This window comes from Leucopleurus acutus (genome assembly GCF_964270905.1).
Source record: "Leucopleurus acutus genome assembly, chromosome: 5".
NCBI classification, from domain to species: domain Eukaryota; kingdom Metazoa; phylum Chordata; class Mammalia; order Artiodactyla; family Delphinidae; genus Leucopleurus; species Leucopleurus acutus.
Window position 1 is genome coordinate 110,912,819 of NC_139147.1, and position 22,552 is coordinate 110,935,370.

At 41.9% G+C, this 22,552-nt stretch overlaps 1 protein-coding gene across 3 annotated transcripts in view; it reads right to left on the reverse strand.

Moving 5' to 3' along the window:
- Positions 1-677: 677 nt before the first annotated feature.
- ARHGEF26 (Rho guanine nucleotide exchange factor 26) overlaps positions 678-22,552 on the reverse strand; it is a 154,099-nt gene continuing 132,224 nt past the window's right edge. For 2 of the 3 annotated variants that reach the window (XM_082840473.1, XM_082840472.1), the window contains exons 13-14: positions 10,663-10,730; positions 8,863-9,372 (exon numbers count right to left, since the gene is read on the reverse strand). In XM_082840473.1, the coding sequence (XP_082696599.1) occupies positions 9,080-9,372; positions 10,663-10,730 (361 nt within the window). In that variant the 3' untranslated portion in view covers positions 8,863-9,079. Of the gene's footprint in view, positions 2,430-8,862; positions 9,373-10,662; positions 10,731-22,552 lie in introns of those variants that run through there. The other variant, XM_082840474.1, reaches the window with a different exon arrangement.

Consider the following 22,552-nt stretch of genomic DNA (forward strand, 5'->3'; position numbering starts at 1 on the left):
GAAACTATAAGAAGAAACAGGATGGCCCAGTTCTTAAGAATGCCCCAGCCTTCTAGGGTAGCTAAGGCCCATATGTACCCAAAAAAGAAAGATCAGACACCTTCAATGTTAGCTGCAGATACCTTTTGAGTAGAACTCTGATTTGGCTCAAAATTCAGCAAACTATGTACTTAAATGAACACATCCTATAGTAAATTAAATCACATCAGCACGAAAGAACAAGTATATACAAAATCTTTATAAGCTCACATATTTTGCCAAAAGTGTACAAGCAATCTCAATTCATTGGGACAAAAATGAATATTTTTGTTCTCCACAGGTCACTGAATGAAGTCATTGTACAATTCAGAGAAGCTACTAAGTTTGAAAAACAATACTGTGTCATGTTCACGGTTGAACTGAAACACTGTGAATGAGTTAATACCTGCCATAAAACAACACTTTACCTAATAACAGTATTAACCTGCTTGCTAAATAGGCTCTGATTTATAAGATGCACATATTCCAAAACTGTTCACCATCTCTACTGATAAATTAATTCACAGGATTCATATAGTTGCTTTTTAGTGCCAACAGGGTGTTAGCAAAAATAATACGAAATGGTCTCTTTGCAAGCAACATTTACCTTCCTTCCTAAATGAAAACATTCCATTAGATTAGATTTCAGTTTGTTAGCTTCTCCTCTGTGACATCAAAGAGGAGATAGATTTCTTGTTTTACCAAACCCAAGACCTTGCTTGCTGGGTCCACTGCTATTCTCCATTGACAGACTGGCCCAGAACTCAAGGAGCTCGGGGCCTGGCATGTCGTTATACTCAGAAATGTGTGCATTGATAAAGGAGAGCAATCCACAGGCGAGGCAGCTGCAGATGCCCCCTGCAGGCTCACTGCTGCAGTGACAGGACACAGAGCATGTGGGCTGAGCACACTCACCTGGGCTTCACACCGCACTGGGCTTCTGCAAAGTTACTCGCAATTGAGTAACTGGTTGGCAGTCAGTAGCTGGGGACATGTCACACATGGATCTGAGTCCTTGAATGATGTACCCTTTGCCAGGTTTTACCCCTCCATGAAAGAGAATGGAGTAGAGAGGGAACGTAGCTGCCAGTAAAAAAATCACTCCTCCCCTCACTCTTCCAAACCCTCCAATTCCCTCTTTATGAAATGTACTATTACAATGACTTTTCTCTCTCCTTGCATCAGTGGAAGAAATAAAGTTCTACAGACACCCGCAGTTAAGAGAGACTTCAAATCCAGCAAGCAAAGCCTTTAGTGCAAATAAAATGAGTTCCCATTAAGGTCAAAACGTTATGTTGCAACTAGGTACACCATGTTGCCTTCTTGATACCTTTTAAGGTCCAATTTTATCTTCCTTGAGATTGTTAAAATGTGTTTCAGCCAATTTCCTTTTGGAAATGGGAGTAGGAACAGTCAAAAACCGTACATTATTGAAGGCAAAGCAGCCTCACGTCAGTTTATCATCTCATGTAGGTCTATTTTTAAAAAGTACGACCCCTGTCCTATATTCAGGATTTCCTCACATATATGAACCATCTAAATTCTATATTGTTAGAGTAGCTTAAGTTTTATTAGAATATACTTACCAAAGACCGAAGTTGGGTGAGATAGATTTTTTTAAAAAATCTTTAAGGCTCCTTACTTCCCTTCTAATGAGGAAAGAGGTGGAAAAAATTCAAGTGTCAATTTCCCTTTCCTGGGAAGAGGTTTAGAAAAACTGAGCTCACCTTCAGAACTCTACTGGTTCCTTTTGAAATCAAGAAAGCATTAGCATCAGATCTAAAATATAAGAGGCAGGAGCAATATTTACAAAACTGGGTATTCCTTAAAGATATAAAACCTTGCTAATACTGGAAGAACCATACGAAGGAGATGTTTAAAGAGGGATAGCATACATTCTTGGTTAAGTGAGGATAGAGAAAACCAGGATACAGCATCTTACATATATATATATATTTTTTTATGCCAGAACATGATACAACTAGGAGTAGCTGAGGCTGCCTCATCCCTGAAGTGGACTGCTCAGCTATTCTGTTTACCTAAAGAGGTTTGCAAAAGGATTGCTGTGCACAAACTGAGCTTCGTGGATTAACTATCCAGTAGCTGTTCTCCTGAGAGAACAGAACCACCTGGCAAGCTTAAAGGCAAGTGTTTCCTTTCTTTTAATTAAATAGGCTGTGTTAAAATTAACATCAAAACCGGCCTTGAACCGACCAGCCCACCATGATGTAGTGCAAATCTCCCAGTGACAAAATACCATCAGAGAGGCTACACGTTGGTCTCCAGCCCCAGCAAACGTCCCATTCTCTCCACATTCTTATCAATTGTAGCTTGACATGTTATCTCCTTGGCACATTCCATAGGAAACCAGCCCCTTTCTCCATCTCGCAGTCTTTCCCCTTCATACCAGCCTGCAAAGAAGAGCAGAGTCCTCATGGGGCACCAAGTATTTGGATGAATCTTGACTGTTCAGCTCCGAGGGAGGACGATATGGGCAAATTTCAGAGGCAGTATCCTGCCCCAGGTTGGGTACCACGGATGATGCAAGGTGAGAGAGAGAGAGGTGGAACAGGGGAAAGGTTTCAAGAGGGACTCAATGGCATATCATGATGAGAGGCAGAACATGATCAGAGGCCCTGAAGTGAGGTGTCTAGGAGAGTATTGAGCTTGGGCTGAGTTGCAGAAAGGGATGATGTTTTGGGTAGGAAGAACATGACTTTTATTTTTTTACTTTATTGAAGTATAGTTGATTTACAGTGTTCTGTTTCAGATGTATAGCAAAGTGTTTCAGTTATACACACACACACATATATATATATATATCTTTTTCAGACTCTTTTCCCTTATAGGTTTTTACAGTTATTGAGTATAATTCCCTATGCTACATAGTAGGTCTTTGTTGGTTATCTATTTTATATATAGTAGTGTGTATATGTTAATCCCAAACTCCTAATTTATCCCTCCTGCCCCCAACCCTTCCCCTGTAGTAACCGTAAGTTTGTTTTCTATGTCTTTGGGTCTGTTTCCGTTTTGTATACAAGTTCATTTGTATCTTTTTTTAGATTCCACATGTAAGTGAAATCATATATTTCTCTGTCTGGCTTATACTTCACTTAGTATGATAATCTTGAGCTGTAGCCATGTTGCTGTAAATGGCATTATTTAATTCCTTTTTATGGTTGAATAGTATTCCATTGTATACATGTACCACATCTTTTTTTTTTTTTTTTGCGGTACACGGGCCTCTCACTGTTGTGGCCTCTCCTGTTGCAGAGCACAGGCTCCGGACGTGCAGGCTCAGCGGCCATGGCTCACGGGCCCAGCCGCTCCGTGGCATGTGGGATCCTCCCGGACCACGGCACGAACCCGTGTCCCCTGCATCAGCAGGCAGACTCTCAACCACTGTGCCACCAGGGAAGCCCACATGTATCTTTTTGAATTATGGTTTTCTCCAGATATATGCCCAGGAGTGGAATTGCTAGATCGTATGGTAGCTCTATTTTTAGTTTTTTAAGGAACCTCCATATCGTTCTCCATAGTGGCTGCACCAATTTATATTCCCACGAACAGTGTAGGAGGTTGCCTTTTCTCCACACCCTCTCTAGCATTTACTTGTAGGCTTTTTAATGATGGCCATTCTGATCGGAGTGAGGTGACCTCACTGTAGTTTTGATTTGCATTTCTCTAATAATTAGTGATGTTGAGCATCTTTTCATGTGCTTTTTAGCCATCTGTATGTCTTCTTTGGAGAAATGTCTATTTAGATCTTCTGCCCATTTTTTGATTGGGTTGTTTGTATTTTTGATACTGAACTGTAAGAGCTGTTTGTATATTTCGGAGATTAATCCCTTGTCAGTTGCATCATTTGCGAATATCTTCCCCCATTCCATAGGTTGTCTTTTCATTTTGTTTATGGTTTCCTTTGCTGTGCAAAAACTTTTAAGTTTAATTAGGTCCCATTTATTTTTGTTCTTCCAGTATTCTAAGAGATCCAAAAAGATATTGCTACTATTTATGTCAGAGTGTTCTGCCTATGTTTTCCTCTAGTAGTTTTTATCATCTGGTCTTACATTTAGGTCTTTAATCCATTTTGACTTTCTTTTTGTGTGTGGTGTTAGAGAATGTTCTAAGTTCATGCTTTTGCATGTAGCTGTCCAGTTTTCCCAGCACCACATATTGAAGAGACTGTCTTTTCTCCACTGTGTATTCTTGCTTCCTTTGTTGTAGATTAAGTGGTCATAGGTGCATGGGTTTATTTCTGTGTTTTCTAACCTGTTACATTGATCTATGTGCTGTTTTTGTGCCAGTACCGTACTGTTTTGATTACTGTAGCTTTACAGTATAGTCTTGAAGTCAGGAAGCCTGATTTCTCCAGCTCTCTTTTCTTTGGCTATGCATGGTCTTTTGTGTTTCCACACAAATTGTAAAATTTTTTGTTCTAGTCCTGTGAAAAATGTCATTGGTAATTTGATAGGGATTGTGTTGAATCTGTAGATTGCCTTGGCTCGCAGAGTCATTTTGACAACATTGTTTCTTCCAATCCAAGAACACAGTATACCTTTCCATCTGTTGGTGTCATTTTCAATTTCTTTTATCAGCATCTTATAGTTTTCAGAGTACAGGTATTTTGTCTCCTTAGGTAGGTTTATTCCTACGCGTTTTATTCTTATTGATGCAATGGTAAATGGGATTCTTTCCTTAATTTCTCTTTCTGATCTTTTGCTATTAGTGTATAGAAATGCAACAGATTACTGTGTATTAATTTGTATCCTGTGACTTTACTGAATTCACTGATGAGCTCTAGTAGTTTTCTGGTAGCATCTTTAGGATTTTCTATTTATAGTGTCATTTACAGTGTCATGTCATCTGCAAACAGTGACAGTTTTACTTCTTTTCCAATTTGGAATCCTTTTTTTTCATCTGATTGCTGTGGCTAGGACTTCCAAAACTATGTTGAATTAAAGTGGTGAAAGTGTACATCCTCGTCTTGTTCCTGATCTTAGAAGAAATACTTTCAGCTTCTCACCATTGAGTATGATGTTAGCTGAGGGTTTGTATCAGGATGATCATGGCCTCATAGAGTGAGTTTGGAAGTGTTCCATCCTCTGCAGTTTTTTGGAATAGTTTCAGAAGGATATGTGTTAACTCTTCACTAGATGTTTGGTAGAATTCGCCTGTGATGCCATCTGGTCCTGGACTTTCGTTTATTCAGAGTTTCTAAAACACAGATTCAATTTCAGTACTTGTAATTGGTCTGTGCATGTTTTCTACTTCTTCCTCATTCAGTCTTGGGAGATTGCACCTTTCTAAGAATTTGTCCATTTCTTCTAGGTTATCCAATTTATTTGCATATAGTTGCTTGCAGTAGTCTCTTATGGGCCTTTGTATTTTCATGGTGTCAGCTATAACTTTTTTTTTTTTTTTTTTTTTTTTTTTTTTGCGGTATGTGGGCCTGTCACTGTTGTGGCCTCTCCCGTTGTGGAGCACAGGCTCCGGACATGCAGGCTCAGCAGCCATGGCTCACAGGCCCAGGCACTCCACGGCATATGGGATCTTCCCGGACCAGGGCACGAACCTGTGTCCCCTGCATCGGCAGGCGGACTCTCAACCACTGCGCCACCAGGGAAGCCCCTATAACTTCTTTTTAATTCCTAATTTTATTGGTTTGGGCCCTTCCTTTTTTTCTTGATGAGTCTGGCTAAAGGTTTATCAATTCTGTTTATCTTTTCAAAGAACCAGCTTTTAGTTTCATTGACCTTTTCTATTGTTTTCTTAGTCTCTATTTCTGCTTTGATCTTTATGATTTCTTGCCTACTACTAATTTTGGGTTTTGTTCTTTCTCTGGTTGCTTTAGGTGTGAGGTTAGGTAGGTTATTTGAGATTTTTCTTGTTTCCTGAGGTAAGCTTGTATCACTATAAACTTTTCCTCTTAGCACTGCTTTTGCTGCATCCCATAGGGTTGGATCATCATGTTTTCATTTTCATTTGTCTTTAGGTATTTTTTGATTTCCTCTGATTTCTTCAGAGATCCATTGGTTGTTTAGTAGCATATTGCTTAGCCTCCACATGTTGGTGTTTTTTTCTTGTAGTTGATTTCTAATCTCATAGTGTCATGGTCAGAAAAGATGCCTTGATACTATTTCAATTTTTTAAAATTTACCAAAGCTTGCTTTGTGGCCCAGCATGTGATCTACCTTGGAGAATGTTCTATGTGCACTTGAAAAGAATGTGTATTCTGCTGCTTTCAGATGGAATGCTCTATAAATATCAATTAAGTCGATGTCTAGAGTGTCATATAAGGCCTGTTTCCTTATTGATTTTCTGTCTGAATGATCAGTCCATTGATGTGAGGCGTTAAAGTCCCCCACTATTATAGTGTTACTGTCAGTTTCTCCCTTTACAGCTGTTAGCATTTGCCTTATATATTGAGGTGATCCTATGCCGAGTGCATATGTATTTACAATTGGTCTGTCTTCTTCTTGGATTGATCCCTTGATCATTATGTAGTGTCCTTTTTTTGTCTTTTTAACAGTCTTTATTTTAAAGTCCATTTTGTCTGATACGAGTATTGCTACTCCAGCTTTCTTTGATTTGGAAATCCTTCTGCATGGAATTCCCTTTTCCATCCCCTCACTTTCAGTCTGTACGTGTCTCTAGATCTGAAGTGGGTCTCTTGTAGACAGCCTGTATACGGGTTTTGTTTTTGTATCCATTCAGCCAGCCTATGTCTTTTGGTTGGAGCGTTTAATCCATTTACGTTTAAGGTAACAATATGTATGCTCTTATTGCTATTTTGTTAATTGTTTTGGATTTGTTTTTGTAGGTCTTTTTCCTTCTTTTCTCTTTTGTTCTCTTGTGATTTGATGATTATCTTTAGTGTCGTTTGGATTCTTTTTTGTGTGTATATCTATTATACATTTTTGCTTACCATGAGGTTTTCATATAGCAGTCCATATATATACATGATTGTTTTAAGTTGCTGATCTCTTAATTTCAAATGCATTCCAAATATCCTGCATTTGTACTCTCCTCTCATGATTACTGATTTACCTTTACTGTATGTTTGCCTTTACCGGTAAGCTTTCCCATTTTGTAATTTTCTTGTTTCTAGTTGTAGCCTTTTCTTTACTGCCTAGAGCAGTTCCTTTAGCATTTGTTGTTAAGCTGGTTTGGTGGTGCTCAATTCTCTTAGCTTTTGCCTGTCTGTAAAGCTTCTGACTTCTCCATCAAATCTAAATGAGAACCTTGCTGGGTAGAGTATTCTTGGTTGTGGGTTTTTCCCTTCCATCACTTTAAATATACCATGCCACACTCTTCTGGTTTGCAGAGTTTCTGCTGAAAAATCAGCTGATAACCTTATGGGGATTCTCTTATATCTTTCATTTTTGTCAATTTGATTACTGTGTGTCTCAGTGTCTTCTTCCTTAGGTTTATCCTAAGGAAGGGACTCTGTGCTTCCTGGACTTGAGTGACTATTTCATTTCTCGTGTTAGGGAATTTTTCAGCTATTATCTCTTAAAATATCTTCTCAGGACCTTTCTCTCTTCTTCTGGGACCCCTATAATGCAAATGTTGGTGCATTTGATGTTGTCCCAGGTCTCTTGTACTGTCTTCATTTCTTTTCATTCTTTTTTCTTTATTCTGTTCTGTGGCAGTGATTTCTACCACTCTGTCTTCCAGCTCACTTATCAATTCTCCTGCCTCATTTATTCTGCTATTGATTCCTTCTAGGTGCACTTTTCATTTCAATTACTGTATTCTTCAACTCTGTTTGGTTGTTCTTATCTTTTCTAACTCTTTGTTAAAAACTTCTTGTAACTTCTAGCTCTGTGCATCTGTTTTCCCACATTCTTGGATCATCTCTACGATCATCACTTGGAATTCTTTCTTAGGTAGATTGCCTATCTCTGCATCAGGTAAGTTGTTTTTCTGGGCTTTTATCTTGTTCCTTCATTCTGGAACATATTCCTCTGCCATCTCACTTTGTTTAAATTTCTATTTGTATTTTTATGTATGAGGAAAGTTAGTTATGTTTCTCAACACTGGAGAAGTGGCCCTCTATAGGGGATGTCCTGTGTGTTTCAGCAGTACACTCCCCTCTCATCACCCAAGGGCCAGGGACCAACTGGTCTCAGGGTAGGTGCTGATCTGCATTTGTGTAGTCGGTTCTGCAGGCTGCTGGATCGTAGCTTTCTTGCTTCTGGTGTCTGCCCCTGGTGAAGTGGGCTGGATCTTGGCCCTCTGGAGGCAGAGCCGTGTCATGGCGTGGGTCTCGAGGTCCCTGTGGGTTCAGGAAGTCTTTAGGCGGCCTGTCTGCTGATGGGTGGGGCTGTGTTCCTACCCTGTTGGTCGTTTGGCCTGAGGTGTCCCACTACTGGAACCGACAGGCTGTTGGGTGGAGCCAGGTCTTGGTACTAATGAGCCAATATGTCATCCACCAGGATTGTTCATGTGGTTGAATGTAGCCCAGTATGTCTGCCACCAGTGTCTATGTCCCCACAGTAAGCCAAAGCCAACCCCCACTTCCAAGGAGCCCCTCTAAGACCCACAGGTAGTGACTTCATAGGAGCCTGGGCCAGACCTGCTTTTGCCCTGGGTCCTGGTGCACACGAGACCTTGTGTGAGCCCTCCAAGAGCAAAGTTTCTGTTTCCCCCATTCCTGTGGAGCTCCTGCACTCAAGCCCCACTGGCTTTCAAAGCCAAATGCTCTGGGGGCTGCTCCTCCTATATGCCAGACCCCCAGGCTGGGGAGCCTGACATGGGGCTCAGAACTCTCACTTCTGTGGGAAAACTCCTGTGATATGATTGTTCTCCAGTGTGTGGGTCGCCCACTTGGCAGGGGGGGTATGGGATTTGATTATATCACGAGCGCACCTCTCTTACTGTCTCATTAGGTTTCTTCTTCATGCCTTTGGATACAGAAAATCTTTTTTGGTAGGCTCCAGTCCTTTTTTTTTTTTATCAACGGTTGTTCAGCAATTAGCTGTGATTTTGGTATGCTCGTGAGAAGAGGTGATCTTACGAGTCCTTCTACTCTGCCATCTTGTCTCCCAACTGACTTTTATTTTCTAAGTGAACAACCATGTGACCAGATCCTATTAAAAAAACATTTAGAAGCAATAAAGTGTAGATAAAGGAGAGGCAGGCGCATATGAGGAAACCAAAGGGATAGGGAATATAAGCAGTGATGACAAAATGAGACCCTGAACACTGGTCCACCAGCGCCCCCATCAGAACACTCCCACTCACCATCGCTGACACACTGATAAATGAGGACCACGTCCGCCACCTGCAGGGAGAGTTCATCTGGTTGCTTGGCAGTAAATGATCTAATGATTTCCACTTGGGTCAGTGCTAAGGGCAAAAGGGGACATAATGAACTTCCGGTAGCAGTGGAAAAACAAAACAGGTACAAATCAATATTCTGCATTCACTTAGTCTTTCTGTGCAATCAGAGCCAGCACAGATAGAAACAAGGTAGACTCCTAAAAAGCAGGAAATCTTTCCCAGGAATTCTCTTACTTGGCTAAGAGCTTTAGGATTTTTAGAAGCTCAGAATTGAGAGAGGCCTTTTACGATACATGAATCCCCTCAAAAATAGCCTTGGTAAGAAGTCATTAGATACATCACACAATAGAGCAGAAAACAGTCACTGGGCACTGGGGAAACTGAGTCAAGCTAGATTAGGTATGTGCCAAGGCCATGAGGATAAAATCCAAAATCTATCCAGTGCTCCTGGCTCTCATCAGGGTGCTCCCCCAGCCCACCCAACAGCACATAAAAGCTGCCAGAGTTTAGAAATAAAAGGAGCTCCAAGCAAAAGGTGGTTAGAAAACATTTTAGTTTCCCCCAAATTCTCGATCATAACAAATCAGTTTTTACTTCAGTGACTTGCTACTGGCTGGCCTGAGTTTTTACTCGGCTTTTTTACTATGAAACTTGATTCCAGAGAACGTTCAAACCAGTCTCTTCAGCTCTGACTCTAAGCTTAAAGCTATGATTTTTGAGTGCTCCAGGAATCCACTTTTGCTGCCCTAATTCTTTGAATTTGACCTTCCAGCTGGAATCATGCAGAGCAGCATAACAAGATGCTCAGCATATGACACTAATCTTTACTGTACCAGTACCGGGTTCCCTAGAAAAATAAAATGTATTTTTTAATATTAATTTAAAAAAAGTCAAAAGGAAGGGTAAAGTAATTTACCTTAAGGTTAAAAATCCATTTCAGCTTAGATTCACACTGTCAGTATGGAGAAGGTTTAAACATGCTACTATTGCCCATAACAGCTAGAAATTTAAGAGCTTTATAGTATAAGCAGGGCTTTCAATGTAAATTTAACTTAATCCTCACTATCATAACGCTGTGTTGTATATAATAATGCACCTAACTTGTAGATGATTTGAGAGGCTCAGAAAGGCTATGCAGTGATCTGCCATGTTTACACAGCAAAGAACTGCACTTTGAATTCAGTCCCCTTGACTTCCAAAGCAGGGAGCATCCAGAGCTGAGGTGGGGCGGCAGGAAGGAAATCTTGGAGAAAACTTACAAAGCAGGTACTGTGGAGGTTAACCACTAATAACCCAGCGACCAGCAGGGGGCAGAGCCCTCCACGTTCCAGAGCAGACGGCTCTCCAGGTACTTACAGGTTCGGTCCGGAGGCTGCTTCCCGCTGCTGTGTCCCAGGGCAGTTATCCAGCGGGCTCGCTCGCTCCTAAACACAGAGGGCAGATCCATTGAGAGATTCAGTGGTGCTTAGACACAGAATGAAGTATGTTCTAGAATGCAAAGGCATTCCCTGAAAACAGGGCAGACATGCTCTAGAGAGGTAAGTGGCTGGCCTTCAAAGCTAGGGTAAGAGTTATTTAAAAATGAAAAACAGTTACTAAGATAAAAATGATCATCTGGGAAATCTCAAAATGAGTCATTGTCAAAAGATTCTGAATGAATTTAGCTTGTTATTAAGTGGAATTTCTCATATAACAGTTTAACATTTAACAAATATCTGATTACACTAATACATTATAATCACAAAAAGATATTTCATACACTCACAATCTGATGTTTAACATTTCAAAAAAGTAAATTTCATCTTAAAAAATCCTAGTAAACCAGTCTCTCGCCACTCCCTCCCCTCTTTTCCTTCCCCCACACTCACAACCCATTTCCACATAAATGAGAAACCTGACATTATTTAAAGTTGTTCTGTTCCTCATACAACAAATGTTGCCAAGTATGAGCCTTAGTGAAATAAAAATTCTTTGTTGTCAAATGCTTAAAATAATTTAGTGATTACAGGAAAAAAAAAATTTTAAGATAAAAAACAACCAAAAGCTTTTAAACAATATTAAGCTACAATTACATGAAACAGAATAATTATTTAACTAAAGGATCAAAAGTTTCAGATGAGCAAGCATTACTCCATAATATAGTAACCAGGTTTTTGATTTGGAAAGTCAGGTATTAGCACTGTGATTAAATAAACCACACACACATACACACTTGAAAATCTTTTAAGAAGCATTTACATGGCAGATACAGCACTTGACATCCATTATTTCCTGTAAGCTTCCCAAAAGCCTGTTTAAGGGATGAGAAGACTGCACAGAAGTTCAGAGGTAAGCGACCCAAACGAAAGGTCAGTTTCTACTATGCCACTCTACCTTCTTAAGAAGGGATGCCTTATAGAAATAAAAAATAAAAATTTTAAAAAAGAAATGGGACCTAATCAAACTTACAAGCTTTTGCACAGCAAAGGAAACCAGAAAAAAAAAAGACAACCTATGGAATGGGAGAAAATATTTGCAAATGATGCAACTGACAAGGGCTTAATCTCCAAAATATACAAACAGCTCATGCAACTCAATATCAAAAAAGAAACAACCCAATCAAAAAATGGGCAGAAGATCTAAATAGACATTTCTCCAAAGAAGACATACAGATGGCCAACAGGCACAAAGAAAAGACGCTCAACATCACTAATCATTAGAGAAATGCAAATCAAAACTACAATGAGGTATCACCTCACACCGGTCAGAATGGCCATCATTAAAAAGTCTACAAATAACAAATGCTGGAGAGGGTGTGGAGAAAAGGGAACCCTCCTACACTGTTGGTGGGAATATAACTTGGTGCAGCCACTATGGAAAACAGTATGGAGGTTTCTCAGAAAACTAAAAATAGAACTAACATATGATCCAGCAATCCCACTCCTGAGCATATACCCGGACAAAACTCAAATTCAAAAAGATACATGCACCCCAATATTCATTGCAGCACTATTTACAATAGCCAGGACACGAAAGCAACCTAAATGTCCATCGACAGATGAATAAAGAGGATATGGTACATATATACAATGGAATATTACTCAGCCATAAAAAAGAATGAAATAATGCTATTTGCAGCAACATGGATGGACCCAGAGATTATCATACTAAGTGAAGTAAGTCAGAAAGAGAAAGACAAATACCATATGATATCACTTATATGTGGAATCTAAAATATGGCACAAATGAACCTATCTCTAAAACAAACAGACTCACAGATACAGAGATCAGACTTGTGGTTGTCAGGGGGAGGGGGGAAAGGGAGAGATGGATTGGGAATTTGGGGTTGGTAGATGCAAACTATTATATTTGGAATGGACAAACAACAGGTCCTACTGTATAGCACAGGGAACTATATCCAATCTCCTGGGATAAACCATAATGGAAAAGAATATTAATAAAAGAATGTAAACGTGTAAAACTGAGTCACTCTGTTATACAGCAGAGATTGGCACTACATTGTAAAATCAACTATACTTAAATTTTTTAAAAAGTAAAAAAAAAAAAGGATGCCTTTATGCCTGGTACTTTAAACAAAAAAACTTGGAGAAAAAAATTTTTTTTTTCTCCCACAACGGCCTGCACCTAAAAGATGCTTCTCACCATCACTCTATCTTCACTCCGCGACGTGTATCCATCCTTCCATCCAGACAGAGCAGACTTCTTACAGTCTGGAACTCAACATGCTATTCCACACCTTTCCTAGTTGTTCTTCTCACTCTCAAGTATGACCTTCCTTCCCCATTTTTACCGAGCTGGGCCCACTCATCATCCCTATTTGATTGCTTTATTGAAGAACACACACATAAAACACTGCACTAATCTTAAGTGTATACAGATCTGTGTTTACTTAGGTACAACCACGTACACATGCCCATAGATCAAGACACAGACATCCCAGGAGGTTCCTTTTTTGTCCCTTTCCAATCAGTAACCTCCTGCAAAGGTAACTGCTGTTCTGATTTCCATCACATAGACAAGTTTTGCCAATCCTGAACTTTATGAAAACGGAATCCTATAATATTGTCCACTTTGGTATCTGGCTTCTTTTGTTCAACACATCTAACTCGATATTGAAAACACAAGCCTCACCTCCTCCAGGTGGCCGCCTCTGATGTGTGAGCCCACACTTCTGTCCCCATCCCATTCTTGAGAATCCTGTTCTCACGCCCCCCCTCTGCACAGCTCTGTCACACTGCCTGGCAGCTGTAGGCCTCCTGAAGCCAGGCATCTTATCTCCGTAACTGCCTGCACATAACAGGAGCTCTGTAAACCCTGACCTCACTACTGTATATATAGTATATACTATATATATATAAAATATATATATATATAAAATATATATATATAAATCACTACTACTCATTGACCCCCGATCTTTTATGGACTTGTCTGTTTCTCTGACTGGGCCATACACTCCCCAAGGACAGTAACTGGATCTTGTTCTAAATAGCATAAGGGATCACATATACGCCAGGTACTGTGCTTTTTTATATTTGGCGAGTACCATCTAGTCTAATCTTTACAACCGTCTTGCAAGTATTACCGTTATTATTCCCAATTTTTTTCAGAGGACGAAGCTGAAGTCTGAACTCTTAAGTACCTGCTCACAGTAAAACTGCTAAGTGGTAGAGTCAGAATATACGCCAGGCAGCCGGGGATCAAAGAGGTGGTGCCCCCTAGCAGGTGCTTACAAGATAACGAGGGACCGCAGGAAGGGTGGAAACTGCAGTCTGCTGAAAGACAGACTGACTTAAAAGAAGAAACTGAGGCTGGGCCCTGGTCGAGCTGCTGAGTCAAGTAGTAATATGCACAGTTTATGTAAAAACTGATGACACTGTCTTGCTTTTAAAAACTTTGTCTCTAATACAGGACAAAAAGACTTCAGGGTGGTTTTATAAGGAACAAGTAAAGCACAACCTCCTTTCAGATAATCCCAAGCAAACACTTAAATCTTTGATATCTCTTTGTTGGGTAAGATTTTTACAATTCAGGCTCAACTAGAATTTCCAAAGTACAAAGGCAATTGAAAGCTAAACAATGTCTTAAGGATGGAAGAGCTGTTCGCCAAGAGTAACCTAAAACGATCCATTTGCGTCTCCACGTGCCATACCCAGACATGTCAGATTCATCCTTGGCTTACCAGGACATTTTCACATGGCCCTAACTGCTGTCTGCAGTCCTTCAAGTCAGATCTCCCAGCCATGGACCGTCTCTGGCATTTGAGTGGCCGGTTTTAGGGGCAGCCTCACCCTGCGGCCAGTTTCTAGAAGTCCAGGTGAAATCTTTCACTCCTGTAGCATGCTGCCTGGATGCTAATGGCATCCCTTCGACAAGGCAGCCCCTCACAGGGGCTCCAGAGGACAGAGCAAGACAGTCCTTACTGCCTCACTGAAAGGAGCCGCTTCTTGAAATGGCTTCAATTGAATCAGTCCCACCCCCTCTGAGATGCCATTAAAACCACACGACATTACCCAGGGCTTCCGAGAGCCATGCCAAGGAGCTCCCTCCTATCATGAGGCAGAAAGCACTGCATCTCTGAAGCAGGGAGGAGACTCACTCCACATAAAATGGAACTCTAAGAACAAGAAAACCCCAGGCCTAGACATACCCATTATTAAATTTAGCTATCAAGTCCAAGGCTCACACACAGACAGCTATTATCTCCAGGGACGAGGTAAGGCAATCAACACGAATTCACAATCCACGCCACACCCAGCTTACTGAGATTTCCCTTTGCCCAAAGTGCCACAGTCAGCAATGCCGCTAATGGGGACCTGGGGCAGATCAACTTCTAAGGCGCTCCTGACCCCTCCCTTCCTTCAAACAACATTCACCAAGTCCCTGCCTTTGCAGGAGTCCTGTGCCAGGCTGGGGCTGCCAAGTGAGTAAATTGGAGCCTCTTGCACTTCACAGCCTTCCTTCAGTGAGGGAGCAGACGGAGCAAAAGACAAATGCACACAGAATCCAACACATTGTGCAATGTGCTGGGATGGCGCCCTCTAAATAAAACCCATCTGAGAGCTGAGAAGAGACCCTTCCAACGTAAGTATCTGGAAGCGCAGTCCTTTCTCTCTGCACGGCATGAAATGATGTTCCTTACAGAACCATCCTGATGCTCCCCACTCGGGAGTCAGCTGTCACAGTATCTTGTCCTGTCCCTCATATGATTGATTAAGCACCGTAGGTTTAAACTTAATTACACAAAGGTTGAAGATACAGCCAAGCTGGACTTCGCATTGAATACCAGGCATCTGCTAGAAAACACAGATCCACACTAAGAAAGTAGAAAGCAGGGTTTGAAACAGAGGTTAGGACCGTCAATGAGACGGAATGGAACAAACGCCCACAAAGGGCTTCACCACTGGACGGGGGTCTCCCTGGATTTTCAATAGAAGTGAAGAGACCTCAGCTGCTGTTTAACCTTTCTTTTGTCCCTTTAAAAATGGCATTTGACCAGATGTATACCTTTTGTGCTCCGTTTCACAGCCTACAAACTTACCTATGGTTCCTTGTGAAACTCCTGTACCCATGGCCTTTGGGAAAAAAGTCTTCCTAAGGAGTAGGATCATGGAGATGGCTGTTTTTGTTCATTCTCTCACACATTCAATTCAACGAGATGAGTTCAATAAGCTGATCCATTAAAGAAAACCCACAGGGCAAAAATCGTCCTCATGAATGCTGCGCAACAAAGCCTTATAAAGCTGGACACCAGCTCAACTTACTAATTTAAAAAATCTGGGCTTCCTTGGTGGCGCAGTGGTTGAGAGTCCGCCTGCCGATGCAGGGGACGCGGGTTCGTGCCCCGGTCCGGGAAGATCCCACATGCCGTGGACCGGCTGGGCCCGTGAGCCATGGCCGCTGAGCCTGTGCGTCCGGAGACTGTGCTCCGCAACGGGAGGGGCCACAACAGTGAGAGGCCCGCGTACCGCAAAAAAAAAAAAAAAAAAAAAATCTAACCAAAGCAAAGTAGTTCCCCTAGCCCACTAAGAGTTCTAGAAATTTAGATTCCATGACATGTTATATAGTTAAATCAACTGTTTCCTGTTTATCATATCAAACAGTTCATGAGACCTAGTCTGGTCCAGAATCCTGAAGTTAACCTTAAGTGGATCAACTACCTGTTTCCTTGGAAAAAAGACCCACACCATCACCTGCTCTCCTGTTTTACTGGAGGTCAATGATGAGGAATCACCAAAGATTTAAGTATCTTGACGGGCACTGTACAAATGTAAAAGATTATTGGACATAGATTCCATATTCAACGAAGAAAAAAATACTACAATCTGTAATAAATACATTTTTTTCCATACAAATTGTGATCTCTATGTGGATTTTTCTTAAAGGATGAAGAGTATGTCAGACGTACTATTTACAATTTTATCCCATCCTATTTACTTCCTGTTAATTAAATCATTAACAGAAGCAGGAAGAGAGCAAAAGACTGCCTGCAAACAATGCCCCTTTATCAGGAGGGCCCAGGAATGGGTTGTCAGAATGGCTGACAGGACTATTAGGCATCTGGTTCAATTTGTGAGACAGAAACTTTGAGAAGGGCCTTTGCTTACAGCTTAAGGTGATTATATCTCATAGCTAAATAGAACGGGTGAAGAAAGTTTTCGTTCATTACTGAACGTGTCCTTGTGTCTCATCTCTGCACAGGCTGGACCCAAATGCCATCCAAATTCCATTATGGACGCAGGAAGCCAAGGACGCCACTTGCCACAGCGTTGCTCTGTGCCAGCTGCAGCTGTCTGGGCTTCATTTTAATGAAGGCAGACAAAGGGGGCTCTCGGCCTTGAACATTCCTCTTGCAAGGCCCAGAGGGAAAAATGACATTAGTAAAACATTCCTCCTTTGTCCTTTTACCAAGGGTGAGCTTCTGTATTTTCCACCAAACACTGTCTCATTAATAATGCAATGACTTAAGATCTTTAACAAGCAAACAGATATAACACAGTATGGCTTAGAGGTACATGCTAAAAAAAAAAAGTTTAACTACATCCTTGACAGCAAATGTTGAAAAACAAGTGGAATTTAGATAAAACTTGCTCTAGCAGCACAAAACAAACAAACAAACAAAAACCCCAGTGAATAGAGACATAGAGGAGCAGTATTTCTCTACATGCTGCTACCTTGCCTTGGATATAGAAAAGTAAATTGTATTAATTGTAGGGCAATTCCAAAAAAATATTTATTGGGAACCTGCTACATACAAAGTGAGAAAAGGACAAAACTGAAGCTGAGTGTGGGGATTAGTAATAAAACTGTGAAGAACTGATTGGAGAGAAGAATGGTTAGGAGGCTTTGAGGGTGGTTCAAAAGATAAAGGATGTATGGGTTGCCCTGGGAAGGAGGTAGTGGGATGGAAACATGTGGGAAGATGCAACAGCGTTTCATACAGGAAGAACCAGTCCAGGATGAATCTGTTCAGATCTAGAAGCATCAGAAATGACACCAAGTCTCCAGACTGGGTAACTTGAAATGGTGTCAAGGGTACCCTTTACAGAAATGTGTGTGTCAGGGAAAGCAGAGCATACTGATGATGACTGGTTCCAGACAGGCTGCGTTTCTGAAGGGGAAGTGAAGAGGAAAGGTTACGTGTGGGAGAAAAACTAAGAGCACACAGATAACAGCTTGAGAACATCTCAAAAAGGGGGTTAGCGTCAGAGAGCTGGGCAGCTAACAAAATTAAATGATACTAGAGGTAAAGAAAGCGGAAGACTGGACTGCTGGGTGTGGTACCTAGGAAGCCACTGCTCATCTTCTGATGGAGCGCCCTCAACTGGTGGCAGAGGAAGACGCCATACTGAAGACGGTCAAGGAGTAACTCAATATAGGGTGTCAGCTGCTCAAGCCAAAAACCCAAAGCATCATCGATTCCTCTCTTTCACTCACAGCCACCCCAACTCATCCTGTCCTTCAGTTGGTCCTGTTGTCTCCACCTCCACAATGTTAGGTTTCCATCTCCTCGCACAGACCACAGTCCATCCCAACATCAAGACTCCCCTGGACTGGGACTTCCCTGGTGGCACGGTGGTTGAGAATCCACTTGCCAATGCAAGGGACACGGGTTCAAGCCCTGGTCCAGGAAGACCCCACATGCCACAGAGCAACTAAGCCTGTGCGCCACAACTACTGAGCCCATGAGCCACAGCTACTGAGCCCACGCACCACAACTACTGAGCCTGCGCTCTAGAGCCCCATGCTCTGCAACAAGACAAGCCACCGCAATGAGAAGCCCACGCACCGCAACGAAGACCCAATGCAGCCAAAAATAAATTTAAAAATAAGTTTTTAAAAATCATTAAAAGACTCCCCTGGACTAATGCAACAGGACCCTAACTGCTCTCCCCATTGAAACTCCTGTGTCCACACCAGTCTTCCATGGAACTCCCCATTCCAGCCTACGAGGCTCTAAACCAGTGCTTCTCAAAATATCTGGGGTGGGGCTTCCCTGGTGGCGCAGTGGTTGAGAGTCCGCCTGCCGATGCAGGGGACACGGGTTCGTGCCCCGGTCCGGGAAGATCCCACATGCCGCAGAGCAACTAGGCCCGTGAGCCACAACTGCTAAGCCTGCGCGTCTGGAGCCCGTGCTCCGCAGCAGGAGAGGCCGTGATAGTGAGAGGCCTGCGCACCGCGATGAAGAGTGGCCCCCGCTCACCACAACTAGGGAAAGCCCTCACACAGAAACGAAGACCCAACACAGCCAAATAAATAAATAAATTTAAATAAATCAATAAATAAAATGCTCTGGGCTCCACCAGCCTCTCAACCACCCACTCTCTCCCTTGCTTATTCTGATCTCGCCAATTTCACTATGTTTAAGCCAAGTTTGATGGCCTCGAACTTGTTTCCCTAGGAGTTTGGCACTTGCTGTGCCCTCTGCCTGGACCGTTCTGGCCCTGCATTTTCCCATGGATGGATTCCTTCCAGGCACTCAGGGCTCAGTCCCAAATGTCACCTGGAGAAGTCTTCCTCTGCCATCTAATTTAGAGGACAGATCCCCATCCCAGCACTTCACACTCCAGAATACATTCCTGGCTTTACTGTTTCCACTGCACTTATTTATTTTTAAAATTGGATGAAGAAATGCTTTCCCACCATCCCAGTTCACTGTAGGCCATCTGCCCAGGCAGCCTGGCAAAAGTTCAGTGCCACCAAAGCCACCTCCTTGAGGGCAGGAGGCACACAGGCATAGGCTCTTCAGTGGCACAGAAGCCCCCAGAGGGCAGGGATCCGGTCTCTGCACTGTGCACTGCTATGTCCCAGCACTTAGAATAGCACCTGAAAGGATGCTGGTGCACAATAAAAATTCACTGAGTAAATAGGGAGAAATGAAAGCTGCTCTCTTGAGAAGTGCAGCCGTAAAGGGAAGGAGAGACTTAGGGGTGGGTTGGGGGCCCGGAGTTGTACGGCAGAGGGTGGGCAAGACAGGAAACAGGAGGAGAAAAATGAACTAACAAGAGGGGCACACACAGCAAGCACTTGGAATTCTCGGGGACAAGATCACTGAAGGGCCTCCTTGTAGAGGAAAGACTTGGCACTTGGCGTGAGCCCTGAGAAGTAAGATATTTGGTAATTCGAGGTTCTGAGAAGGGCATTCCAGGAAGTAGGAAAAACATAGGCAAAGGAACAAAAGAGGAAGTTTTAAATGGAAGATAGTTTGAGGGATGCAACATCTAGTCAGCATTTTATTATAAAATATTTCAAACCATATGATGCCTTAAATTTACCACAAACTTTTTAAGTCTATGAACTTAAAAAGTCACATTTTAGTAGTCTTTCACATTTAATAGCAGCTAGCTTCCTGGAGTTTCCCTTCCAGAGCCAGAACAAGGCCAAGTTGAACAGCAAGATGGGGGTGGAATAGTCTCCGAGATGGCAGCTTCTCAGTAAGAAGCTTAAAATTTGTTATTAGAAAGAATCTCAGATTCAGGAAGGTCAGGGTCTAGTCCCATTTTGGCAGTAACTCACCTCCTGTGTGGCTTTAGGCAAATCACTTCACCTTTTTGAGTCTCATCTTACATCTGGGAGAAAACTGAGGGAGTTGGACTACAGACCTATAATTAGGGTCACAACATATTTTATCGTCTAAAGCCACTTTGGAAAGTCAAAGAGGGTGCTATTCTTAATTTTGCCAGAACAACAGACATAATAACACTGATCCCAAAGAAACGAAGATGTACAGTCATCTTACTTAACTGCTTCAGCTCGGAAGCACCATCCTTCTCTAGAAACACCCAAGGCTCCCTTCATGCTCTCTAGCTGGTCCTGTGCCTGGCACATCCCAGATGCTCACTAAGCGTTTGCCCCATTTCCTTTTGGTGAGCTTTTCTGCATTCTTTATGTAATCAAAGCTATTGATCTGTTCTTCCACAACTTCACTGCCTTATAATAGTTGAACTGTCCTTGTGCCAAACAGCTGTACCCTTCCTTCGGCCGATTTCACATTCCGTATAGCCCCAGGTGCCTCTACTAGGAACATTTTCTCAAAGAAGGTAAATATTTAGGTGCAAACCCTATTCTTTTTCAAACCAAAGAATAAGTAGCCAAAGAATGTAATCGACTGGTCTGAAATTCTGCAGTTACTCAAGGCCTGGGTGGGGGTGAAAACCTTCTCAACTAGATTGCTAATGGACCATTTTAACCAAGTATAACATCAAAGAGAGAAAAGTTAAAAAAACATACTCACCTATATACATCTGGCAAATCTTAGAAGCAAAGAAAACATTCTACATAGGCCGGAACTCTGATTACTCAAGACCAGGTAACCCAGAGCTGGCCTGCACATTTCCAAATACAGCATGTTAACGGCTCGCTAGACTTTTAAAAGCTGATCGGATTTTTTTGGTTTTGTTGTGTTTTCTTTTAAGGAAAGTGCATCCTGGCTGTCATATATTTTCTTTCAGTACTAATGATACTTTATGCCTTGTAGGTTTAAAAATATTTGTCCAGTTATTTACTTTAACTGTAATTGAGTTGCGGGGGGGAGGGAGTGAGGGAGTCACTCCTTCCGTACCCAAGGAGACAGCCGCCCCTCTGCCCCTTCTGGAATGTTCTCTTGCTATTAATTAAAGAACTACAAATATGAGTCATACCCACGGGTTTACGGGTGACATAACTAGATATTCTGAGAACATTTCTCATTGAGGAAATGAACATCCATTCAGTCTATGGCAAGATCAAAAGGCAAGAGGGTGGAACAAAGGCTACAGAACGTCCCAGGAAAGGATCTAGCCTTGGTGTAAAAACTGGACATGCCGGGTTTACGGCCTACTCTCTTGGAATAATCTCAGAAACCAGCAGTAGAGATTACATAAATTATGAAGGAGACAGTCAGGAAAAGCTCTGCTGATAAAGAGCAAACAATCCTTATAAACACAGAGAAAAGGAAAACGTAAAGCGAAACCAACAACACTTTCTCCCTGACTAAAAAAGACAAAATCAAATCTTCATTTCTGAGAATTCTTTATAATAAGCAGTAATCTCCGAAGTGTTTAAGACTTTTTCATCCTCAAAGTCCTTTAAGATCCAAAGGTCAGACATACTAAATTCTCTCTTTTAAGAGAGGCTTCCCCAAACAGAAGAGGTCTCGGTCTGTCTTCACAGGCCAAGGGGTTTAATCATTTTTAGAGTCAAAGAAATGCCTTCCTCAGCCCTGGTCTTGGGTGTGTCCCCTGCTGGTCACCTGCACAGACCAGCAAGCACTGCACCCACCGGAGGTGCCCTCCCCAGAGGGGAAAACATAGAGGAGCATCCTTGGAATGCAGCAGGACTTTCCATCAGTTTCCTGGAAGAATTCTGGGACCTTAGGAAGAGGTATTTCTTTGTTTTATAAACAAACACAGAGGATGCCGCTCCTTTTCTTATTCATTCCCTCTGTTAGCTCTTGAGCACATTTGTAATATTCTCTTTCTCGGCTGTTTTTAAATCTCAAATAGCTTTCTATCACCCTGCCCTTCTTGGTTTTCTTCACCTTTGGAAAAGTTACTTCTAGTGCCAAAAACATGAAATGAGCATTTATCGTTTTTATGTGGATGGCTTTTTTCCCTCTTTTTCTTTTCTTATATCTCTCTAACAATCCAGGGACCCTGTTAAAATACTCTTAAAAAGTGGAGATTATCTCTTTGGCTTGGCTTTCGCTAAGATTCTGTTACAGTCTTAGGGTTGTTATTCAAGAGCTACAGATCCATTTTAATCACAC